Source organism: Miniopterus natalensis, chromosome 9 (assembly GCF_054644295.1).
Source record: "Miniopterus natalensis isolate mMinNat1 chromosome 9, mMinNat1.hap1, whole genome shotgun sequence".
Taxonomy (NCBI): Eukaryota; Metazoa; Chordata; class Mammalia; order Chiroptera; family Miniopteridae; genus Miniopterus; species Miniopterus natalensis.
The window spans coordinates 26,856,887-26,883,425 of NC_142089.1; the positions used below are offsets into that span (position 1 = coordinate 26,856,887).

Consider the following 26,539-nt stretch of genomic DNA (forward strand, 5'->3'; position numbering starts at 1 on the left):
GAGCCCAGTGTATGCTGTGTCCTGTGCACCAAGGCAGACAGCCTTCGGACTCTTGTCTCTGCAGCAGAAAAAGGAGCTCCCTGTTCAGGAAGATCACCAAGCAGGCATCCCTGCTCCACACCAGCCGCAGCCTCTCTTCCCTTAACCGCTCCTTGTCATCAGGGGAGAGCGGGCCAGGCTCTCCCACACACAGCCACAGCCACAGCCACAGCCTTTCCCCCCGATCTCCCACTCAGGGCTACCGGGTGACCCCTGATGCTGTGCATTCAGGTAGGAAGGGCTCCCTGCATATTGCAGAGACAACCCTGGGAGGTAGGAAAGTGCCTGGGCCCTCTCTAGTTCTCATGGGTTCTACTCTGAAACTTTCATTCAACCCACTCCCTGAAAGATCCAACAGTCTTGGGGAGATGGTGATAGGGGTGGAGGGTGACTTCATCTCCATAGCCCGGGCTCTGGTTCAGTGGTGGGGTAACCTTGATGAACCTGGGACATTCCAGAGCTCAGCCCTGCCTTGCCCCTCAGTCATTTCTAACAGCTAACATTGCTCTCTCTGCCTTTGTTTGTTTGTGCAAAGTGGCAGGGAATTCGTCACAGAGCAGCTCGCCCAGCTCCAGCGTGCCCAGCTCTCCAGCTGGCTCTGGGCATACACGGCCCAGCTCCCTCCACGGTCTGGCACCCAAGCTCCAACGGCAGTACCGCTCTCCACGGCGCAAGTCAGCAGGCAGCATCCCACTGTCACCACTGGCCCACACCCCTTCTCCACCACCAGCAGCTTCGCCCCAACGCTCCCCATCACCCCTTTCTGGCCATGGAATCCAGGCCCTCCCCACCAAGCTTCACTTGTCGCCTCCCCTAGGCAGGCAACTCTCACGGCCCAAGAGTGCGGAGCCTCCCCGCTCACCACTACTTAAGAGGGTGCAGTCAGCTGAGAAACTGGCAGCTGCACTTGCCGCTTCTGAGAAGAAGCTAGCCACTTCTCGAAAGCATAGCCTTGACCTGCCCCACCCTGAGCTAAAGAAAGAACTGCCACCCAGGGAAGTCAGTCCTCTGGAGGTAGTTGGGACCAGGAGTGTGCTGTCTGGGAAGGGAGCACTGCCAGGGAAGGGGGTGCTGCAGCCTGCTCCCTCACGAGCTCTAGGCACCCTCCGACAGGACCGGGCTGAGCGGCGAGAGTCACTGCAGAAACAGGAAGCCATCCGTGAGGTTGACTCTTCAGAGGATGACACTGACGAGGGGCCTGAGAACAGCCAAGGTGTGCAGGAGCCAAGCTTGGTACCTAACCCAGAAGTGGGCCAGGATCCGCCCCTCAGAGGAGCAGGAGAGGGTGAGAAAGAAGATGCCTTCTTGCCCAGGGACCCCAGAATGGAGGGCCCTGGTGACCCCCAGAGGAGGCTTGGGATTCCACAAGCCTTTGAGGAGGCTGCCAGCTCCTTGTCACCAGTTCCCAGCCTGGGTAGGGCTGGACCCACAGACCCCATGCCCCCTGAAGGCTGCTTGAAGGCCCAGCTCCTCCACACCCGGGCACTAACAGCACTTTGTCCCAGCTCTTCAGGACTTATCCCCACCAGTTGCCCCACTGCCTCCTCCACCTCTGGAGAGCCAGGCCCATGGTCCTGGAAGTTTCTTATTGAGGGTCCAGAGGGGGCATCCTCAAGCAGAAAGGCAACAATGGAAGGTGGGTTAGTCAGCTCCCAGGATTTGAAAGCCACAACTCCAGCCCACCCTGAGAACCTGTATCCTAGGCAGGAGGGGAAGTCATGGCCACCCAACGCCCCTGGGCTGGCCCACCAACCTTGTGAGCTTTCCAGCCAAAGCTGGCGATGGGAGCCTGAGTGTGCACAAATAGAGAAAGGGGAGCCAGCCCTGGGCATCACCAAAGTGCCTGATGCCTCAGGTAACAGGAGGCAGAATGTTCCAAGCAGAAGCTGCCCCCTCACCCACGAGCCAGGGCCCAGCCTGCTCCAAAGGGGCCGAGACCCAGGAGACCGTCACAAGCATCAGGACTTGGCATCGGCAACTGATGAGCTATTAAAGCAAACATAGCCATTGTATACCATTTGTTGCACTCAGACCTGTGTAATACATGCTCTTGGAAACCATCTTTATGTCTTTTGCTTACTTCTTTCCTTCCGTCAACACAGATGTAACTCAAGGTCCTATGTTGCTGCTGATAATAAATAAGTTTCCACTGTCAGGGGAGGGGCATCTAATCTAGCTTGGCTTCTGAGATTATGACATCTGAGCTCAAATCTGAGGGATAGGTAATAGGTAGTAGTTTGCTGGGTTAGAAGAGTAGGAATTAATGTAAGAAAGGATGTCCAAGCAGAGAGTATAGCACTTAACCATATACCTGGTATATTCAAGGAACCGAAAATAATTCATAGTGGAAATGGGCCTAGTGAGTTAGGCAAGTGTCATAACTAATGGTCTTCCAGGAGTTTAGACTTTCTGTAGGTGATGAGAAACTCAAGCAACTAATATTCCTGCTTTATAGATAAGGGAACTCAGGTTTGCAGACATTAGTAAGATCATATCTCAGGCAGAGCTAGTATTAGAACCTAGGTCTCCCTTGATTCCAGAACCCACATATATATCCCAAATTGGAATGCCTCTTAGCCAGAAAATGAGGGAAAAAGGTGGAGGGAGGCGAAGAGTTGAACTTGGTACTTGGGGGACATCCAGAAAGTAACTGGATGTATGGGTCTGGAACTCAGCAGAGGAATCTGGAGTGATGACAGAAAATTGAGAGCCATCAATGCATCAATAATGATACACAGGATCATTGAGCACAAGCTTTTAAGGCAAAGAAAGACTTAGAAGCAGCCACCAGAAGAGAATCATAAAATATGAGAGAGAAAAGTGTTTTAAAATGGGTGAAGTTACTTGGTAAAATGCTGGAAGGCCAGGTGGGATGAAAATAAGAGAACTGCCTTCTGTGTTTAGTAATAAGTCATTAATGTTTATAGCCAGTGAGCCCTTTCTGGGCTATTGTCAGGTAGGCCTCTGCACTGGAGATGGATGTTGCTGAGTGCAACTGCACTGGGTAGTGGTGTCAAAGGGAGAGGGAGCCCATCTGTGGGACCACCCTTGGAAGTCAGGAGATGGCCTAGGAGCAGGGAGAAGGGCTGTGGTGGAGTGCCAAGGCTAGAAGAGGGCCTCCAGGTGATGAACTTGTGAAAGTGCTGCCTTGCACTAATTGTCCCCAAATCCAATGCCTAGGTCCAAAGGTGAGGCATCAAGAGGCATGGAAACTGGAAAATGCCTCTGGGTCACTGGCTTGGGTACTTCAAGCACACCGCAGCTCTTGGTGGAAGGCTGTGGCCGCCAGAGGGCGTGCTCTGCCTACGTGGCAGAGCCCACAAGTGGGACATCTGGCCCTTCAGCCTTCAGGTCCCCTCTTGAACTCACTTCCTCCAGGCATTCATTGATAGCTGACCCCCTGTACTGGACGCTGGGAATAAAACTGGTTGCTTGGGGGAGCCCACCCCCTGTGTATATCAGGATCTGGTTAGAAGTACCATATCACAGGTGAAGGGGCTGGGCAGGCACATCTTGCGGCAGCTCATGAGAGGGAGGAACTGCCCCCTTAGGGGTTTGGAAATGGCAGAAGAGGAGGGTTGGAGGAGTAGGCACAGAGATGCTAAGCATCCTGTAATGCACAGGGCAAGTGCCAGTGGGGCAGTTGAGAAACTGCCAGATTAGCCTGAGGGGAGTGAGGAGTTTCTGAGAGGTAACCACAGGGAACTGGTATAATCAGACTTATGTTTTAGGAAGATCACTAGCTGCAGTACAGGGAGGTCCAAGTGAAGCAGCAGACCAGGAGGAAAATGTAGTGACCCGTTATGGTCTGAACTAGGACAACAGTGAGGTTTCCCAGGAGGGAAAGCATAGGGAGCTGGTCACAATTGTCAGCAAGTAGATGGTAATTAAAGGCATAGGAGTAGATGGGGACTGTACAGAGAATAGGTACAAAAGGAAAAGGCCCAAGACATTGGGAATAACCCAAGGGGAGGAAGCCAGTGAACAGTAAAGTGGGGAACTGGATCCTGAGCTTGGGAGAAGTCAAACCATTTTAAGAATTTTGTAATCCTAATAGCAATGGAAAGTTATTTGTTTTATATAGGTTCAGACTTGTACTTTAAAAAGACAACTCCAGTTGCTATAATGACAGTGGATTTGAGGGGGGCAAGAATGGAAGATGGGAGGGCTTCCAGTATGAAGGTTAGAGATAGTAGTGAAGGTGAAGTGGTGTCTTCGATACTTAGAAAGTAAACTTGGTATGTGGGTTTTATGTAGACATGAAGCAGAGGAAGTACCAAGAATAATGACTACATTTCTGACTTACATAAGTAGATGAATTATATATTCCATTCACTGAAATGTGAAATAACAGAAGAGAAACAGGACGAGGTGGTGACCCTGCATTCAATATGCTGAATATGAGATGTACCTCCTAGTAGAGGTCTGAGCAGGAGAAACAAAGTAGGATAAATTAGCCTAGAGATGGTAGGTGAATTCATGGATATGGACAAAACTGCCAGGGGAAGAGGCATAACTGAGAAGGCAGCAGGAGAAGTCCAGGAGAATTAAACAGATGTAGAAGGAAAACTAGATGAGTGAGTCGTCATGGAGCCAATGGGAGAGTTTTTCATGGGGAGGTCAACAGTGATGGTTATTGAAGACCATGGAGAGCAGTCTCAGGAAATGGCAGAAACTATTAAAATGCTTAAGGAGGTGAGGCAATAAAGATAAATTTAGAGTTTTTTCAGAAGGTTTGGCTTTGAAGAGGAAAAAAGAGATAAGGAAAGGAATATAGGGTTGAAGAAGTGGAGAGATATCCAATCAAGTTTTGGGGCTTTTTTCCTACACCATATACTTCGTTATATTGATGAAAAAATAAGTATGCAGTATTTTCTAAATTACATGAAACAGTTCATTGACTATTATGATTCTGTTACATTATTCTGACATATAATTTGTTTTGGACTGAAAATTCATTTTTGCTATTTTTCTTTTAAACGTGGTCATCCTTGTTCTCTTTAAAAAGTACCATTCTCCCACTTTCGGTCATCCTTGTGGAACAGGCAAATCACAAGGCCTGTCTCCCATTAGGAGCACAGTCTAGGCTGAGCCATTGCGCTGCACTCACCATGGATATACAAAACAAGCAAGTAGTACCTGAAAACACCATCTATCCTTAGTGGAGCTGTCAAAGGCTGAGTCTGGCACTTCTGGAGGCCATTTGTCCACCTGGAGGAGAGAGCCTACACTCAAAATGAAACCAAGGGTGAGCTGGCACAGCAGAGATGGAGGGACATGTGGTGCTTAGGATAACTGAGGCCCATAATCAGACTTTTCCATTTACATTAGCCAATAAAGGCCAAATACCCAGCCACGTTCAAATGTCAATGGATGATCCAACTGAGATGAAACAACAGTGAAAGAATTGATAACTGATCATGGGAGATTCCTGAGAATGTGGAAGGAAAACAGAATCAGAGGGCTACTTTTTGTAATTTAATAGGTGGGAGGGAGAGGAGTTGTGGAGACAGGTTTGTAGGTTTGGTGGTAAAAAGGTAAGGGAATTCATAACCAAGCATATTGTTTTCTCTGTAAACAAAAAGTTTGCAGTACCTGTGGGATGGAGAAGTCCTCAGTGGAAATATCCAGCCAGCAGGTGAGTACAGAAGAGAGGACTGGACTGAAGATAGGAATTTGAGAGTCCTATGTAGAGTAGGAACAACTCTTGGGATTTGGGGAAATCATCCATAGTTCCTAGCAGTGGCCTTGGGGGTGCTATGTAGCTAACATGTAGTGAGGGAAGAAGGTCATTTAGAACAAGGAAACTATTCCCCTACCTGATCTTATTTGTAATTCAGTGCACATCTGTGGGGCCTGAGAGACATGGATAACTGCAATGCTCTATGCAAGCAGAAGTCGTCACTTTTTGTTGATTATGTTTCCAATACACAGGAATCTCAACAAAGTGCCATGGCAGGAGGGTGACAAGGTCCTGGAGCAACAAGCAGACAGACTGTAAGGCTAAGCCCATTTCCCCTCCTCCAGAATAGAATGTGGAAACACTTTTATTTCTAGGCAGAAAGATGCGATGAGAATCAATAAACTGGGCTTTCTAATAGGAATGGGGTGAGGAGGAAATGGCTCTGATTTAACTTTCTCAGGATTAGTTTCTGAGTCTCCCTGTGTCCTGTGTCTGGCAGACAGGATTCTGGTATCGTACCTGTTAGGGTTGCTTCCTCTTCAGGGATAGAAGAGAGCCTCTGGTGGTCCCAGTTCAGTCCCAGGACCAATCTTTTGGTGCTCACGGGAGAGAAGGAAGTTTCAGGGCTTTTCAACATCCTAGTCCTCTTCCCCTTGTTCCCAGCCCCAAACCACCCCTCTCCATAGCACAAGGACAAAAAAAGGTACTTTATTGCAATGTCTTTATTGCATTACTGGAGCAAGTTGGTCAAACAGTCCCCTCTTGGGGAAGGTAAAAAACAAAAAGACCAAAAAGTATCTCCCCACCTTCCCCCCACCCTCCCCTACAACTGCACAGCAATGTCTGAACACATCTGGTGACAAGAACAATTTGCAAAAGTGGTCTAGGATCTACATTATGAACTGTCCCAACACAAGACATATAGTTGGCTTCCTTGTGAATCAGATATTTTTACGTAAACTACATGAATTTTTTTGACTACATCAAAGACAACAGAATAGGTTTTTCACAAGTAACAACAGGGCACCAAAGTCACATGCTGGAATTTGTAAGGAAACAAGGTTGTCACAAGTGGCTGGAGCTGGAGCAAGGCTGAGCAGTTGGCAGCAGAGGGCCCAGCTGCTTTGAGGCCACTAAAGCCTCACAGAGGACCACTCTGGAGTCTTAACTGACAAGAGACCAACTTGAAAACCAGGAATTGCCCAGATGCAATTCTTGGCCCAAGAGGACCCAGGAGGCTAGTTCCTGGCAGCAAGAAGAGACCCATGGAAGACACCACATTGGCTCTCATAAAAAGCTTCCCCAGAGCGCATGAGGCCCAAAGTAAATGGAAGGTCCCATCAGGGCTTGGAGATGAGATGGGGTATTTGGAATGAGGAGAGTATTTGGAAGTCTTCAACCTTGGCCAAATCAGTGGTAAGGACACAGCTACCAAGTAGAGGCCTGAGCCATGGCCAAGGTTTAGCATCTATGGCCAGGTGGAGATAGAGCACTGTTTTGTGATGAAAGCTCCACCTGGGATAGGCCTAGGACCTGTGTCCAGCCAGCCTCAAGCTGCTTTCACGTTGGTAGCTGGCTTCTCTAGCCAGGAAAACAATGGGCCACTCTGGTCTTGTTCTGTTTACCCTCTGCCTCAGTGAGAATGCAGTTAAGATGCTGTGAGAGAGAATACCAGGGCCCAGATCATGGGACAGGACACAGAACTAGACTCAGATGGAGGCCAAGGCTTGCTGCCAAGACCACAGAGTAAAGGAGCAGCATACTACCCCTCTGAGTGATTAGTAGACTGGTCCCTATGCCATTTCCACTGACTCACGATCAAGCAAAATCATGGCAACTAGTCAGAAAAGATACTTTTCAGCTTCTCAAATGATCCCTAGGTCTTAGTCCCCACAAAGCAACAAATTCGAGAATGAAAAACAGGAAAGAAACAAAAAGTGAAGGAATGTAGAACTAAAAAAGAGCAGCCCTTCTCCACAAGCCAGCCCAAGTGTAGATAACAAATGACGCCAGCTCTCTCCCTCCATACCCTTAATGTCTGCCTGACAGGAGCAACGCACAGCTCAACCTTACGGGTGTGTATCCTTACCCCCATTTTCATTTAAGACATTCAGAACACTAAATTTTAGTACCAGAAAGGAGGGGTTCCTTGCGCCCAATCCTGAGCATCTAATGGCATAAGCAGGTCCAACACCAGGTGCACGGCTACCCAGGTGTGCCTAGCAGCAACTAGCCTGCCATTACTCAATAAAACGTTCAGCAGGATTTCAATCTGGCAATTTGGGGAAGGGATTTACAGCTCGTTGACTATCAGTTAAGGGCTTAAGTCAGAACAGTGACACGGGGGGGTGAGGTGTTCATTTTTGTCAGCCTCACTCAATCCTGAAACTGCAGTATAACCAGGGAAAAGGCAAAGATGTGCCCTTTCCTTCCTATTCTCACTGTTAATAACAAAGTTTTTCCAAAACTTTTCATCTATGTCTAATTTCTATGTCATGGTCCATTCTAGACCCTGTCACCAAGATAAGTGTTCAGGAAAAGCAGTATTTATTTATTTCATCCCAAAAACTAGAGCTTTCCTAGCTATAAGCCTTATGTACCAAGACCCACATATTGGCTTGCGTAGCTCAGTTAGGATGCCTGACTGCACAGCTTTGGGCTCAAACAGCTGACTCACTCTGAGCCTATTATGGTTCCAGGATTGGCTCAGAGGCAGCTGAACTCTATTTGTTAAATGAGTGTTGACTGATGGGGGAGGGCATAATGGAGGTAGGAGGACATGCCTGCCTCCAACTCCACTTGCCCAGCTCCACTCAGCCGGAAGGCTTAAACCACGTGGTGCAGAAGATCCTGGCCTAAAATCAGGACAGTCTGTGCACATCATCTTAATGGCAGGATCACAAAAAGGCATAGAGAAAAGCTTCCAGATGGTTTCTACTAACAGTCTGAACTCCAAACCATCCTTTCATCTCCTTAAAAATATTTCAGAAACCACTGTATGGAAGCACATGGGTAATGTGGTATGACCCTGCCCTGGACATCAGAGCCCCTGGGTCTGTGATGTACTGAGGTCCCTGACCACAATCTGGCTCCCTTCCTGCTACAGCCTTAGCAACCTGTGTATGCCCCGAAGCCCTACCCAGCACAGGACAGGGATGAGTAATTAACCAGGTTCACTGTTTCTGCAGAGCCTTTAAACTTGGGGAAGCACATATAAGAATGTTGTTCTATATCATTATTTGGTATATCAAGCCATCTAAAAGCACTGGATTGCACCTCTTCTTTACTCATACAAACAAGTTACAAAGGTTTCAAACAACAGATCATTCTTTAGGCTAAGGAAACACCACACAAGCACCAACTTCATTTTATGATTCAAAGCTCACCATGCCCACAAAAAGAACACTATTCCTCACCTCTGAGAAACAAGGGCAGGGCAGAGGGATTACAATGACCAATTTTAGTGTTTGCTAAAACTAACAAATTCTAGCTTTCCTTTTATTTTCAAGTTTTGGTACAGAAGTGTGCATTCAGACATGAGTGCTGCCTTCTTCCATCAGACCTTAGTCTGGCAACAAACATTGTTTTGCTGGGATCAATTTGGTTTCTAAACAGCGCTTCTTTAGAGGGAGGAGCTATGAGACGCTGACACCTAAATTATGTTGGTTAAGAAATACAGGACCTTCAGTTGAAGGGTTTTTACCCCCTTAACTGAGAGTCTGTAGATGAAATCCCAAGCCTCCCAGTTTTACTTTGGTTGTCTTTTTCACCGAATGCCATTCTACCACAGAACCAAACAGCCTTCTCTTTGGGAGGAAGTTAAGAGAGACTGCCAGATCAAAACACAACTCCCCGCAGAGCCACACCCCAACAGCATTCTCAGAGTTGAAGACCCAAGGAGGACATGGACTCTTCAGAAACTTGCAGATACAAACCCCCCCCCTAAACCTAATGTGTTCTGTTGAGGGTGCATGGCTGAAAAAACAACAACAAATAACCAATGAAACAGAATTCCCAAAAAAACAACATCTGCTTCCAGCTTCCTATGCTAGTGCAGCAGCACAGCTGGGTCCCAGAGAACCTTGGGCCCCTTACGCTCCCATCCTGGCCGGCTGCTGCTCGGCCTCTCCACTTCACATTCACAGAATCACTTCTTGTGCAAAACAAGCAGTCTACGTAGAAAGAATGCCCTCATAGTCTAATAAAAACTGTAGAAAAAAATGCTAGAGAGCCACCTCTCTTCCCACTCCCTCTTTATCTGCAGAATGAGGGCATCTGTGCATGGACAGGATAGGCAAGCCTGACGTTGAGGGAGTCGTTGTGCTGAACGAGGGATGTCTGCTGGTAGTGGAGCACCAGCTCCTTCAGTGAGCTGTACAGGTTGTAGGGCTCTGCAAAGCCATAGCCCCGGGCAGTGCTGTAGATCACACAATGCTTCACTTCCCCATCGGCACTAGAAGATACAACACACACGCCATGGAATTAGGGCAAAAATAATAAATGATCAGAAGTCTGAAAGCAATTATTCTATAGAGGAGCAGAAATGTTTTGTCAACCAAGTTTGTAAAATGTCACATCCATGTGTGTCCCCCTCACTCCCTTATAGACCTGTCACAGAGATACCCTTGGTCTCCTACCAAGACCTGGTAAAGCTAAAATGGATGGCCCCATTTAATCATTCAACTCTGGATCTTCATTAGGTAAGAATACTGGACAGGGGCAGAACAAACCAAAATAAATTTTTTTAGTGTATAGTTTTTTAGAATATTCACAAGGTAGTGCAACAATCACCATCTAATTCTAGAATATTTTCATCACCCTAAAAAGAAACCATGTAGCAATTACTCTGTATTCCTCCCTTCCCCCCTGGCAACTAACCTACCTTCTGTCTCTATGGATTTGCCTATTCTGGACATTTCATATAAATGGAATCATATAATATCACACAACTTTTTGTGCCTGGCTTTCAGTCAGCACACCATTTTCAAAGCCTCCCATGTTATAGCATGTATTGGTACTTCATTTTTTCTTGTGGCTGAATAATATTCCATTGTGTGGATATCCCACATTTTGTTTATCCATTCATCAACTGACGGACACTTGGCTTGTTTCCATTTTTTGGCTATTATGAATAATGCCAAATATAATGCTCTGAACATTTGTGTATGAGTTTTGTATGGACATATATGTTCAGTTCTCTTGGACATATACCTAGGAGTGGAACTGCTAAGTCATATGGTTTAGCTTTGTGAGGAACTGCCAAACTGTTCCCCAAAATGGTTGTGCCTTTTCACTTTCCCACCAGCAGTGTAAGAGGATCCAATTTCTCCACATCCTTACCAAAACTTGTTATTGTCCATCCTTTTTATTTTATAGTCATCTTAGTGGCATCTCATTGTGGTTTTGATTTGCAGTTTCCTAATGGCTACTGATATAGAGCATCCTTTCATATGCTTATTGACCACTTACATATCTTCTTTAGAAAAATGTCTATTTAAGTCCTTTGCCCATTTTTAAATCGGGGCATTTGTCTTTTTATTAAGAGTTCTTTATGTATTAGAAAATATTCGCTTAATAGATATATGATTTCCAAGTATTTTTTCCCATTCTGTGGGTTGTCTTATCACTTTCTTGATAGTGCCCTTTGATGCAAAAAGTTTTTAATTATGGTGAAATACAATTTATCTCTTTTTCCTTTTAGTGTTTGTGCTTTGCGTATGTAAGAAACTACTGCTTAACCCAAAGTCACAAAGATTTATGCCTATGCTTTCTCCTAAGTGTTTTATACTTGTAACTTTTACATTTAGGTCTATAATCCATTTTGAGTCAAATTTTGTATATGGTGTGAGGTAGGGGTCCAACTTCATTCTTTTGATTGTGGCTCACCAGTTGTCACAACATCATGTGTTGAAATGACTATTTTTCTCCCCACTGAATGGTCTTAAAACCCTTGTTGAAAACCAACTGATCATAAATGTAAGAATTTCTTTACTCTCAATTCTGTTCACTGATCTGTATGTTTATCCTTATGTTAGTACCTCACAATTTTGATTACTATAGCTTTGTTGTAAGTTTTGAAATCAGGAAGTATACTTCAATTTTTTCTCTTATTTCAAGATTAGTTTAGCTGTTCTGGATCCCTTGCATTTTTACATGAATTTTAGGGCCTTGTTAATTTCTGCAAAAATCCAGCTGGGATTTTTGAAAGAGACTACATTGAACATGTAGACCAATTTGGGGAGTACTGACATCTAAACAATATTAAGTCTTCTGTCTATGAACACTGGATGTCTTTCCACTTTAGATCTTCTTTAAGTTCTTTCAGTGATGTTTTATAGTTTCCACTGTACAGCTCTTGTACTTCTCTTGTTTTAATCCTAGGTATTTTATAATTTTTGATGTTATTATAAATAGTGTGTCTTCTTCATTTCATTTTCAGATTGTTCATTTCTATCATATAGAAATACAACTGATTTTTGTATCCTAATCTTTTCACCTGCAACCCTGATGAGCTCATTTATTTCATTCCTTTCCAATCTGGATGCCTTTTATTTCCTTTTCTTGCCTAACTGCCCTAGCTAGAACTTTCTGTACAATGGTGATTAGAAGTGGTGAGAGCATATTTCCTTGTCTTCTTCCTGATCTTAGGGAAAAGCATTCGGTCTTTCACCATTAAGTATGACATTAGCTATGAGTTTTTCACAGATAATCCTTTATCAGGTTGAGGAGGTGCCCACCTATTCCTAGTTTGTTCAGAGTTTTTTAAAATAAAAGTTGTTGAATTTTGTCAAAGCTTTTTGAGTCTACAGAAATAACCATGCAATTTTTGTCCTTTATTTTATTAACATGTTCTATTGCATTGATTGGTTCATGTTGATCCACCCTTGCATTCCTGGGATGAATCCTACTACATTTACCTATAGTTTTGTTTTCTTGTGATAACTTTGTCTGGGTTTTGGTATAAGGGTAATATTACTCTTGTAAAATGAGTTGGGAAGTGTTCTCTCCTCTTCGATTTTTTGTCAGAGTTTGTGTTGTGTTAATTCTTTAAAAAATATTTGGTAGCCTGTCCGGGCATGGCTCAGCAGTTGAGCGTCGACCTAGGATCCAGGAGATCAGGGTTCGATACCCGGTCAGGGCACATGCCCGGGTTGTGGGCTGCAGCTGATCAACGACTCTCATCATTGATGTTTCTATCTCTCTCTCTCCCTTCCTTTCTCTGAAATCAATAAAGATATATTTTAAATAAATAAATAAATAAATAAATAAATAAATAAATAAATAATAAAATAAAATAAAATTAAATTAAATTAAAAATATTTGGTAGGCTTCACCAGTGAAGCCAACAGGGCCAGGGCTTTTCTTTGTGGATAGTTGTTGTTGTTGTTTTTTAAATTAATACTTCAATTTCTTTACTTGTTATAGTTTTCTTCAGGTTTTCTATTTCTTCTTAAGTCAGTTTTGGTAGTTTGTGTGCTTCTAGGAATTTGTCCATTTCATCTAGGTTATTTAATTTGTTGGCATATAATTGTTTTATAGTATTCCCTCATCATCTTTTTAAATTTCTGTAAGGACTACAAGTAATGTCTCCTCTTTCTTCCAGATTTTAGTAATTTGTGTCTCGTGTGTGTGTGTGTGTGACTCTAGCTAGAGGTTGTCAATTTTGTTCACCCAACTTTTGGTTTCATTGATTTTCTCAATTGTTTTCTATTCTCTATTTCATTTACTTTCATACTAATCTTTATTATTCCTTTCCTTCTGCTTGTGTGGGCTTAGTTTGCCCTTTTGTTTTTTTGTGGGTTTTTTTTTTTTTTTTTTTTAGTTTCTTAAGGTAGAAGAAGGTTAGGTTATTAATTTGAGATTTTTAATATAAATGTTTACAGTTATAAATTTCCCTCTTAGCACTGCTTTCGCTGTATTCCATAAATTTTGATATGTTGTTTGTTTTTACTCACCTCAAAGTATTTTATAATTATTTTTTGTCCACTGGTAATTTAGGAACGTGTTTACTGTCCACATTTGTGAATTTCCAAAATTTCCTTCTGTTTTTGATTTCTGATTTATTTCCATTGTGGTTAGAGAAGATATTTTGTATGATTTTTATACTTTTAAATTTATTGAGACTTGCGGTCTAACCTGTGGTCTATCCTGGATAATGTTTCATGTGCACTTGAGAAGAATATGTACTCGGATATTAAGTGGGATGTTCTAAACATGTCTGTTAGGTCTAGCTGTTTTATAGCATTGTTCAAGTCTTCTGTTTCCTTCTTCATCTATCTAGTTGTTCTATCTCTAATCAAATTTTGGATCCCAAATGGCAACAGCAGTAAGGATCACAAGTGCTCACTGCCTGATTCCCTCACCTAGTGGAATATATGTATTTGGCTGCAGGTTTTCAGCCTCAGAAGGCTGTAAAGTTAAACAATTTATTCTGAGGCCTTTTTACGATGTCATTAATAGAAATTAAAGTGGAAAAACAAAGTAGTTCCATGTCTTCACTTCCTACTACATGATAATTTTAATTTTGCTATGAGGATCTCCTTAAAAACTGAACTAATTCATATCCCTACTTCATCAAATGTCTTAAACATATTGGAGATCACTGTAGGCAGGCTTTCTGTAGCCAGAGTGGCTAGCAAACAAGTGGAAGTCTTTATGATGCCAGACTCTTTTGCTTCCAAAAATCTTCAATATGTACTCCAATTTGATACATGACTGTAGCTGGATTTAAAAGGCAAAGGAAATCCACACTGCTGTGGACTTCAGTCTGGTCAAATCTGTGGCTAAAGAAAGGAGGAAAAGAATACAGCTCCCTAAGATATTCAAGCTGCTCCTTGGTCTCCCTGGATTTATGTGAGCCACCCAATGACCTGGGTGTTATTACCTTGGGGTTATTACCTTCCTTCTTTTTATTGTTCTTAAAAGATCTCAAATCCTGCAAGAACCATCCCCTCCTGCCATTTCCATTCACATAACTTGAGCAGTCCAAGTTTCAGAGAAACGAAATATTTTTCAAGTAGCTCTCTCTTTGGAAAACAGTAATCCAATGTACTTTTCAACTCCTCCATTTCCTGCCCATTATTCATCCTTTCAAAGTCCATCTCAAATGCCACCTCTTCCACAAAACCTCCCAATCCTCTCTTTGTCCACCAGAATTAACAGTTCTTCATGTGCACACACAACTAATGATACCTATTTCACAGTGATTCTATTTTTTCTTGGATATTTAATTGTGAAATGAAGTGGTGTACAATAGGAAAATGTGGGCTTTGAAACCAGGTAAACTTGGATTCAAACTCTGACTCAATGACAGAGGTAGACCACTGAAGACAAAGTGATCATGTAAAGCACTGAGCACTCTGTTGATGAGTGTCTTTGTTTATCCTCACCATTCTGCCCTTTTTGAGGGGAAAATCATTTGGTCATCTTTGCTTGCCTTCTGCCATGTCCATCAGTAGCATCATTATCACAATAATATAGTAGACAACGTTTACTTATTATGTGCCAGCAGTAATCAAAGCACATTACATTACATATATTAACTCATTAAATACTTACAAAACCTTCAAGTAGATATTATTATCTACTTCAAGTAGATATTATTATTATCCTTATTTTACAGATAAGGAAACTGGGCAAAGAAAAGTTAAGTAACTTACCCTACGTCACACATCTGGTAAGGAGCAGAGTCAGGATATGAATCCAGTACATCTGGCACCAAAGCTTGCTCTCATAATCATCATACTAAACCTCTACTCTAAGTATAGTCTTTGTCAATGAAGAAATTTGCCTTTCTAAGGAATATACATAACACTTAGGCAAAACATGACCAACGCATGATTAGTTGCTCTCAGAATTTCACTTTCCATTAAAAGGAAAACAGACTTTTCCAAACAAAGGCATAAGATGATCTTACAGAAAACACCCAACATTTTCTATCACTACCCCAACAGAATACTATTTAAGTACAAAATTTAGATAGAGTTTTTTTCTGAAGTAAAAACAGTTCTATTTCATCAAGCCTTCCTAAATCTGACAATGAAGACCAAGTTAGGCATGTGGGAGACTACTAAAGAATTAAGTGATCTTTTCAATGGAAAAATCTCACATTACTTTTTACAAATACCTGAAATCCAATAGCAACGCTGTAGGGCCTAATCTACTTACCATTTAAATTAAATCCCCAAAATGATTTCAGATATCATTTCTCCTAAAGCAACTGTTTTCTTTATATTAATAGTCTAAGCCATGGGCCCTCATTACTTGCACCTGAACTAATTTTATGAGAGATTGATTTTCTCTTAATCAACGCAGAAGTTTTCAAAAGGTCATACTCCCAGGAAGACTTACACCACAGAGCAAGCATAACATCCTTTCTTGCTACTCTCGCGAATTAAGAATGCACCATCAGGTTTCCCATAAAGCAAGTCCTCTGCTTGTACTCGATTGATATCTTCAACAAACCAGGTTTTCTCATCATAATGGGGCAGGTTTTCATCTTCATCATTGATAAAATAGGTCCTAAAAATTAAATGTTAAAATATTATTCTAACAGTCAGGTTACTTATATCTAAAAGCAAATTTACAAATAAAAGTCTCTTCTAAATCTTTAACCATAAAATGAAAAAATGAAACTAGTGAGTTGGATGCTTTTTAACAACTTCATTACTTATTATGGTACAGAAAACACAAAATTCACATGTCTCATACAACAAGCTGACACATGGATGTCTGAATGACCAATGCTTTTGTTTCATGTGGTTTAGCAGGTGTCTGAACTCAAATGCTGATAGCATACTCTACAAAATTCAATTCAAAAGAGGAGTGAAGTTCTTGATTCAGTGTCCTCAAATGACAATGAGACGCAACATTTAGCCTGTATAAAGGCGGCCCAGGTCTGAAATATTGGGAACAAAACCCTCTGACAGAGAGGTACAGGGGGAACTTACTCATCAGCATCCTCATTCTTGATTCCTAGCCAGGCATTTAGGCGTTTCTGTCTCACTCCTTTGTGATTGAGCCATCTGCCAGAGGGAAGACACCAGTGTGAGTATCTGTGCAAACTCTGCCTGGACAAAGTAGACACATCCAAGCCAACCAAACTTCCTGAGTCTGGGAACCTCTTATTTTCCCCAATTTCACTGAGAGTGGCCAGAGATTTCCCTAAACTAGGCTTTCCATTACTTTTCCTTCAACTTTCTGCAAAAAGGCAGAAACACAAAGAACTACCTGAAATGAGACGCTTCCCTCACTTTGCATTTTCCTTTTCTAAAAGGTTTTTACCACCGCAAGCATACACATACTTACACTCAAACACAGTGGGACACATATTGCTGAAATCATCAGTTAGGTCAGTATGGTGTCACACATTTACAATCTCCACTAAGCCAGAGGACTCAATTCCTGTGTGGTCTCTACATTGAGTTTAAAATTCTAAAACAGAATTTCACGGTCTGTTTTTGCACCTAAGCAAGCCACAAGAAATTCAGGGTGGCAATCTGAGTGATTAATACAAATTTACTTCATCACCAGGCAAATCATAGTATTCTAAAATACAGCAACATTTTAAAAATTTATTTTAGCGAGAGAGAGGAAAGGAGAGTGAGAAAAAGAAACATCAATTTGTTGTTCCACTCATTTATGCATTCACTGGTTGATTCTTGTGTGTCCTCTGACCGGAGATCAAACCCACAACATTGGTGTATCTGGATGACACGCTAACCAACTGAGCTATCTGGCCAGGAAAATACAGCAACATTTTAGATGTAAAATGATATAAACCATTGAGATGGCTGATGGTCTAAAACTTGAGTGGACTATAAAAACTCTTTCATTGCCGTCCCCCAACCAGGCTCCTGATCATTCAGGTCTCATCATAAACACCATTCCTCATTACCCCAACTAAGGCAATCCCTCAGTCGCTCTCAGTATTTTATCATCTTCATAACACTTGCCTGGAATTGTTTTGTATTTTCACTTGTGTTAATGTTTGTCTTGTGGACCAAAAAGGGGCCACATACTAAACCTGACAAGTTCAGGAGAGGCCTACACGGAGGCCTTACAAACTCAGAGACCTAAAGTAACCACAGTTAACTATCCTCCTATACCCACTTATGTAAAAGTATGTGTCTGTTTGTTTGTTTTTATCCAATCCCAGGAACTGATTAGCTTTTGAAAACGACTTTGAGCCAGGTCAGCGTGGCTCAGCGGTCGAGCATCGACCTATGATCCAAGAGATCGAGGTTCAATTCTCAGTCAGGGCACATGCCCAGGTTGTAGGCTCGACCCACAGGGAATGTGCAGGAGGCAGCCAATCAATGACTCTCTCATCACTGATGTTTCTATCTCTCTCTCCCCTTTCCCTTCCTCTCTCTGAAATCAATACTTTTTTTTTTTTTTAAAAAGACTTTGAAAAAGCTCAAGTGACTTTAGTACGTCAATTCATATTTATCTAATTATTACTGAGTAATGCCTAGGTCACTCCTAAAGACAGTATATTCTAGAGGAAAAAGCTGAGGCCTAAAAATAAAAAGACCTAATGTTAGCCTAGGTAGTTAGATATTAATAAAGAGAAGAGAGCAAAATTGGCTAAGCTTAATTAGGTCAGAAACTACAGCTTCACACACTCCAGGAGATAACCATATTGCCCAACCGAGGGGATTAACACTCTTCCCTCTCCCTCCCCAAATAGGGAGGAAGGACCTGTTCTCCAATCTTCTCAGGGTACAATTGGTCCACTCGCAGGGACTGGGGGGGCAGTGCTGGAGGAATAAACAATAAAGGGGAAATTCCTCTGCAGGGCAAATGCCCAATAGAAGCCAGGATGGTGATCATAATGGGGCATGGGGCGGTGTCTAATCTGGGAAAAAGACCAGACTGGGTAGGGGGAGGACAAGCCAGTGAAGCACTGGAAAAGAGGCTGGTCAGTTTGAAATCTGGAGGTAATATAATCAAAGCTTAACAAAGGGCATTTGTTTGCCCATTTGGTCCTGCGCTCGTGCACTTTCGTGCTCCCAGCAGTCTCCCTCCATAGCAGACATGCATTCCTAGCAGCCATGGAAGCCCAAGCACGGCTCCAAGTACACCTGGCTGCAAGGGCTCCAGGCAGCTTGAAGCAGCCCAGTGCAGCAGGGAACAGAGACTAAGCTAGCCCAACGGGGACAGAAACTGAACTGGACTAAGCTGTGGCATGGACTGAACTAATGGCACAAATTTTTCTGGATCCTGACCCTTCTTCTGGGCTTGATGGAGACAAGGCTGGACTTCTTCCACAGCAGGATGGAGCTGAACCACCTGGCCATGGATGAGACACAGACTCCGGACACCTGGGGACAGTCTTTTGTGCCTGTTCCAACTTCAATAAACCTTACCACTAGGTCTCATCCTCTCATGCTTGGTCCCCAGAATGCTTTTCTCACGATTCTGCAGAAGGACCCCATTTCCACCAGCAACATCAACAATCAGTTCTCAACCTACTAATTGTGTGGTTTTGACCAACCTCTACTTATGCCTCAGTATTCTCTTCTAAAAAACAGGAAAAATACTACTCCCATAGTTAATTTACACTGAAGTTACCTTAAGAAAAACAAGAGAAAAAATAGCTGGTGTTAGTACGGCTTCACCTAGTCCCCAACCCAGCAAGTAGGAAAATAATGTATGTGTATATAGTATCCTTTCTGAAAGTCTAATTCTCCTTACAACCCTAAGAGAAAAAGACCTGTGTTTCAGTCGGAGGAAGAGAATTAAACTAGGCAGTCCCTGAGAGAGGGGAATACAAAAAAATAACCTGAAGCTGAAGCACAAGTCCTGGAGAATTCATGCTTCCCTAGAGCCTGGCTACATCATGAGATGGGTAAAGGAAAAGGTGCCCCCCATGCACCAGGCAACTTGGATGGAGGACAGGAGGTTTTAAGATGCAGAGTCTGTTGGTGGCCAATAAGGAGATCTCTGTGAGGAGCAGCTCTAAATTTCCTGGAACAGCAGTATTTAACCACATGGCAGAATCCAATGGTTAGGGGCAGAGGAAGCACCCAATGATAGCAGTGATGGGGACAAGGGGCTTTTGCTCCACTCGTTTCCTGCAGTACTTCATGATGACATTCTTATATAATCCAAGTGTGTGTGTATGTGTAGGAAGTAGGAAGAGTCCTAACCATAACTGAGATAAAATACTTTTCATATAGCCAGGCAAGTGGAAATGTGGAAGAAACTGGTTTTAATAAGAAAAAGAGGAATATAACTTGTCTTATACCAAATTTTATCAACAACTTCACACTCCCCACATAAAAATGAGATAATACATGACATTTTGAAATGAAAAAATCAGTTTTAAAAATTTTAAGTTAAGAGATAAATTAAGGAGTGATTCACTACTTAGAAAAAAACAACAACCAGACCATCACTGGTGGAAATGTAAAATAGTGCAGTCACTTTGGAAAAGTCTGCCAGTTCCTCAATTAAGCACAATAACAATATGACCCAGCAATTTGATTCCTCAGCATATACTCAGGAGAACTGAAAACATGTCCATACAAAACTTGTACACCAATGGTCAGAGCAGCATTATTCATAATAGCCTAAACTTAGAAATAACAGTTGATGAATAGTTAAATAAAATTTAGTATATTCATACAATGGAATATTATTTGACCATAAAAAGGAATGAAGTGCTGACACATGCTACATATGGATGAACCTTAAAAACATCATGCTTGCGCCCGGCCGGGCGTGGCTCAGCGGCTGAGCGTCGACCTGGGATCCAGGCAATCAGGGTTCGATTCCTGGTCAGGGCACATGCCCGGGTTGTGGGCTGCAGCCGATCAATGACTCTCTCATCATTGGTGTTTCTGCCTCTCTCTCTCCCTCTCCTTCCCTCTCTCTGAAATCAATAAAGATATTTTTTTTTTTAAAAAAACACATCATGCTTGGGGAGGGGGAAGGAACAGGGTGGAACGGGTCACTGGGGAGAAAAAGGGACATCTATAATATTTTAAACAATAATAAAACTTAAAAAACAAAAAAAGCAAAAACAAAAAAATACCCCATCATGCTGAATGAAAAAAGCTACTCCCAAAAGACTACACATTATATGATTTCATTTATATGAAATGTCCAGAAGAGGCAACAGAGACAGAAAATAGTGGTTGTTTAGGGCTGAAGGGAATAGGGTGATAGTGGGATGATAGGTGAAGGATTCATGGTTTCTTTTTGGTATAATGAAAATGTTCCAAAATTGATTATGGTGGATGGTTGCACATATCTGTGGATATGATAAAAATATTACATCATACATTTTGAAACAGGTGAACTGTATGGGATGTAAACTATATCTCAATAAAATTGTTTTAAAATAGAACATATCACCCTCCACAGAACTCCTTTTTTTTTTTTTTAAAATATATCTTTATTGATTTCAGAGAGAGGAAGGGAGAGGGGAAGAGAGAGAGATAGAAACATCAATGATGAGAGAATCATTGATCAAGCCCACAACCCAGGCATGTGCCCTGACCGGGAATCAAACCCCGATCACCCGGATCCTAGCTCAACACTCAACCGCTAAGCCACGCCCAGCCGGGCCAGAACTCCTTTAGTTGCAAACTCCCCTAGTACATATTACTCAAAACTCATCATTAATGCACCTGTATTGTTATGGTAAGTTATTCTTTATTTTGAATTTATGAATTTAGGTTTATGAATACCAAGAAAAGTGAATGGTAATCGAATTGCAAATAAACCAAATTCCATTTTTAAAAAATGAATTTTAAACGGTTTTATATTTAAGATAATTTTTATTCTATGTTTAAGAAATGAAATTCTGTATTTAAGCATTCAAGAATATCCTAGAGCCCAGCAGGGTGTGGCTCAGCAGTTGAGCATCAACCTAGGATCCAGGGGATCACGGTTCGATTCCTGGTCAGGGCACATGCCCAGGTTGTGGGCTTGATCCCCAGTTGGGGGCATGCAGGAGGCAGCCGATCAATGACGACTCTCTCATCATTGATGTTTCTATCTCTCTCTCTCCCTCTCCCTTCCTCTCTCTGAAATCAATAAAGATATATGTACAAAAAAATATATATCCTAGAAACAGTACACTGGGATTTCAGCAGAGAATCTCATAAAATCCTTGTAGGCTACGCAGTGGGAAGTCAGGGAAATGTGCACACCCAAAGAGGGCCTGATGAACTAATGACAAGCTCTAGTTGGGTACTACAGAATCCCAACCTATTCCAACTTCAAAACAGGGCCAAAGCGAGATCATACCCAGTATCATGCAGCAATGCTTATATGTAGCACGCATTTTACAACCAGTCTCCTTCAACACTGACTAGACAATTTCAGCTTTGGAACACATCCAGCCCACCACACCCAGTACTGTCTTTGTTAGAAAATCAAAGTATGGACTATGGATCACTGGACTACCCTCTCAGAAGCAACCCTTCCGAAAGAGGTAAGGGATGTCCGTGTCTCAAACATCCTAACTGTCTTCACTAGCAGGTCATGGCTTATCATCCATGATGTTATCTAAACTCTCTTTTATATTTAGCTTATTTATCTCATTAAAGGAACCTTGAAGGTCTATTTTGCCACACTTATTCATGCCCCTTGGAATGGTGCATTTCTTAATATCTCATTGCTTTCCAGTCAAAGAAGTGCTTCCATTCATTCCTTTGATCAATGGCAAAGACTTCTTGGGCATTTCCTTAGCTTCACTATGTGACCAGAACCATAAAAGTATTCCAAAAGCAGACACACCCTGATTTTAGACAACAGCATCTTCTTGCCTTATTTCCAAAGCTCTTCTGTATGCTATGTGTATTTGCTTGACGTTTTTGGAGCCGCAACAGCAAACTGAAATGATCTCTCGAGGGGAGTGTTACTAAAAACTACTCGGCATAGTGTAGTTGTAACTGTTTGCCCCTAAAACAATCACCTTAAGTTTCCCTCTACTGAAACAACAGCCACTGGTCCAACTTCTAAGCTTGTTTTATCCCTTCTCTCCCTTTCTCACACAAAGGAAGCCTGATGTCTATGGAAAACACAGTCAGAGGTCTTTACTCTGTCTTCTGCCAGGAGTTTGAATTGAGTTGTTTTGCATGCGTGAAACCCATAAACATATTTCCTAACAGTCCATTCATTACCTAGAACTAAACTTAATATATTTTCCTTTCTCATGGATTTTCTCTTTGAAGCAATCATTTGTCCTAAAAAACTAATCTGCACAATTTGTTCTGATAATATGTCTTTCAATCCATATTTGGATAATATCCCTATACCTAGCTAAATCATATAGTTTTCCATAATATTAAAAAATTAGGTTTTACTCTTCAGATCAAATTATCTTTCATGCTTGCCATGGACACATTTCTATTACTTAAATACAGAATTTCATTTATTAAATGTAAAAATCCTTTAATAGATTGTTCTATTAAGTGTACTTGCATGTGCCTATGAGGGATAATTTCCATTTCTGTGGTTCTAATATGTAACCAAAGATTCTGGTTTTTGTGTTTTAGGCAAACATTACTCTGTACTTTTTAAGCTACATCACCTTGCTCATGCCACAGCCACCCTCTGAGATTTCCAAGGCATTTGTACGAATTAAGAGTCCTACGTTGCCCCCACACATTCACTTTAGGTTAACTTTGGTGCCCCTACTACTAACAGGAATACTTTCCTACATTCTTACTGGCCATTTCTCAATTACAAATCTACCTCTTAACATTTCTAGTGCCAGCAATAATCTGGTGCTGGTGGTTCCCCCACACACAGGCCCACACTACTCACACAAGATGTTGATCACGGATCTTGCGCAGCTGGATCAGGTCAGGTTTGATACTGTTCATTTTTTTATCTATTTCCCGGTTGTCCAAAGCTTGTTTCTTCAAATCCTGCTCTAGGCGCATTTTGCTATCATGAATCTCACCCAGACGTGATTTCAATTTGTCATAATTCATCATAATTCTGTGAAAATATTTGACATATTAAGGCTAAAATAGGAACCAAGCAGAAGCATTCTACAGTGGGAGCAGAGTCCTAATATCTTAAGTGTGGTCGACATCTGCTGTTTTTTGCTGGCCCATGTCCATTCCCATTCTTCTGGTAATAGCACCCTGATGTTCCCTGTAGTAGGGGTTCCCTGCCCCCATCTCAGATTCACAGGTGAACATCCACACAACCCAGCCTGGCCAATAAAAGTATTCCATCCCATCCTGTCCATGCCCTTAGGCCACAGTGACTGGTTCTAGAATTGGAGTAATACCCAAACTGACTCAATGAGAGTCAATTCCAGGATTTTTGCTAGAACTCTTGTAAAGAGATTCTCTTTCCACTGGGATTGCTAAATTATGAATATGTATTTAATTCTAGGGACTCCCAGCTGCTATTCTGTCATCTCATAGGGAAAGCCTGCCTGAGGATGAAGCTGACACAGAGAAAAATGGAACCAAAAGACAGAGAATGAGAGAGGATCCTGATTACCTTGTTTGGGCTTTGGATCGAGCTATAATTGAACAGGTAAAGCTATATAGATGATATCAAGAGATAACACAATATAGCAATTAAGAGCAATGGCTTTGCAGTCAGCCTGCCTAAGTGTGAATCTCTGGCCTGCCACTTACTGTATGACTATGGGCAAGTTACTTAAATTCTCTGAGCCTTCATTTCCTCTTCTGTTTAAAATGGGTACTTAAATAGTACCTACTTCATACCTTGGCCAGGTGGCTCAGTGGGTTGGAGCATCATCCTGTACACCAAAAGGCTGTGGGTTCAATTCCCAATCGGGGCAAGTATGGGAGGCAACCAATCAGTGTTTCTCTCACATCGATGTTTCTCTCTGTCTCTCTCCCTTTCTCTCTAAAAATCAATAAAAATATATCCTTAGGTGAGGATTTAAAAAAAAGAGATTACGGCTGATAATCCCTCTCTCAAAAAAAAAAATAGTACCTACTTCACTGGGTTACTGTGTAAATTAAATGTGATAATATACATGAAAGGACTAAACAATGCCTGGTACATCTTCGTAAGTACTCAGCAGCTGATGGCTATAAGCTTTTCCAGCATACAGTTTTGCTGTGCTCTGAACCCTTAAGGCAACAATTGTCCACACTACTCATCATTCAATATGCAGTTTTATATTACTATTAAAATGTCATCATGTTACTTTACCTCCAATTTCAACTAAACTACAAGTTCTTGTCTATTTCTTCATTATTAATAATTGCCATTTATTGACAGCATATGCCAAGATACACTCACACACACAAACATGCCTTCCTGTATTACGAATGTGTGTGTGTATGTGTGAGAGAGAGAGAGAGAGAGAGAGAGAGAGAGAGAGACTTAACCCACATAGCATTTCAACAAGATATTATCCACAGTTTATGGAAGAGGAAACAGGCTCACAGAGCGAAGGAACTCATCCAAGGTCACACAGCTAGTAAACATTCAACCCAGAACCCAAGCCCATGGTTTTCGTATTAAGCTATTCTGCCTAACAGCACTTAGCCCTATTCTTTTGCACACAGAAGTTCACTAGCACTTTGGTGCTAACATGAGAAATAACTTTGCTTTACCCTTGCATAGGATTCATTTTTGTTTGTTATCCACTTCTTCTCTCCTCAACCCACTGTTATCTGGCTCAGTCTTCCAATATTCCACTAAATTTGCTTTGAAAAAGGCTTACAATATCCTTTGGTTGCCAGATCCAATACCTCCCATGCTGCTCATTCTCCCCGTATAATCTCATTCTTAGCATCTATCGTCACCTGCACACTTATGCCTCCCAAATCCTTCCTGTACCAAGTTCCAAATTCAACAGTCTTTCAGACAACTCCATTGGCTTCTCACAGGAACCTCAACCCTAAACTCTCCTCATACTCTCTACTTAGGTGGATAACACCATCCCTTTGTCACTCATATTCCTTAGTCCCTAGGAATAATCTTTGACTCATCCCACACCTATCATTCCTAGTCAGGCCTCAAGTCCTCAGCATCCATTAACTCCACCTCCTTTCCTGCCATTGTTCTGGTTCAGGCCCTCACCATCTTTTATCCTGATGACCACAAAGACTGCAGCCACCTGCAACAGTCAGGCTGCTCTTCCTGCCCATGGTCTTGTTCCACCTCCGATTTATTCTCAGACTGCTGCTGTTGATTTTCAGTTCAACAAGTATTCAATGAGCACCACTATGTACGCTCTGGCACCATAACAAGTGCTGTAACTATCAGGAAAATAAGCCAACATCCTTACTTTCAACAAGCTCACAGTTTAGTGAGTGGGATATTCCACAAATGTTACAGTAGGAATTGGGACCAGATATTGTAGGGGCAAGGCCAGTCTCAGGAAGATTTTTCTAGAAAAAGTCATGTCTAAACTGAGTCTTAAAGGGTGAACAAGAGTTAACACTTAGGAGGCTGGAGAAAGAATGAGGAAAAGAGGAGGTTGAATTTGGTACCATTGGTGGAAACAGCAAGTATTTCCATATGGAAGGACTGTGAAGTTTGAGGGGTAAAAGCAAACACAACAGAGATAATTGGGAAAGAAAAGACGTCTTGTCTCACTGATGTACTTGCAGGTATTAGGTAGATTTACCGTTCAATTTCCTTTTCATTTCCCTCCCTGCGAAATCGCTCAATATATTCTTTGCGATATTGTTCTTGCGTGTGACACTGCTCTTCAAATATTTTAATTGTTTCATTAAAGGCTTCAATTGCAGTCCGCTTCATCTGTATTTCCTATAGGAGAGAAAAAGAAAAGACATACACTTTATTATCTTTATTTTATTTTGTAACTTTGTTACAATTCCATGTAAGACTGAA

The 26,539-nt window shown here is 42.1% G+C and overlaps 2 protein-coding genes across 4 annotated transcripts in view; one reads left to right on the top strand and one right to left on the bottom strand.

Annotated features, from left to right (window-relative positions):
- Positions 1 to 2,173, top strand: part of MAST2 (microtubule associated serine/threonine kinase 2) — a 129,196-nt gene extending 127,023 nt beyond the window's left edge. For 2 of the 3 annotated variants that reach the window (XM_016199271.2, XM_016199273.2), the window contains 2 exons: positions 65 to 270; positions 575 to 2,171. In XM_016199271.2, the coding sequence (XP_016054757.1) occupies positions 65 to 270; positions 575 to 2,043 (1,675 nt within the window). In that variant the 3' untranslated portion in view covers positions 2,044 to 2,171. Of the gene's footprint in view, positions 1 to 64; positions 271 to 574 lie in introns of all 3 variants that reach the window. The other variant, XM_087820403.1, reaches the window with a different exon arrangement.
- Positions 2,174 to 6,426: 4,253 nt separating this feature from the next.
- PIK3R3 (phosphoinositide-3-kinase regulatory subunit 3) overlaps positions 6,427 to 26,539 on the bottom strand; it is a 64,381-nt gene continuing 44,268 nt past the window's right edge. The window contains exons 6-10 of the mRNA XM_016199275.2: positions 26,313 to 26,455; positions 23,507 to 23,683; positions 16,672 to 16,746; positions 16,073 to 16,243; positions 6,427 to 10,175 (exon numbers count right to left, since the gene is read on the bottom strand). Of these exons, the coding sequence (XP_016054761.2) occupies positions 9,977 to 10,175; positions 16,073 to 16,243; positions 16,672 to 16,746; positions 23,507 to 23,683; positions 26,313 to 26,455 (765 nt within the window). The 3' untranslated portion in view covers positions 6,427 to 9,976. The remainder of the gene's footprint in view (positions 10,176 to 16,072; positions 16,244 to 16,671; positions 16,747 to 23,506; positions 23,684 to 26,312; positions 26,456 to 26,539) is intronic.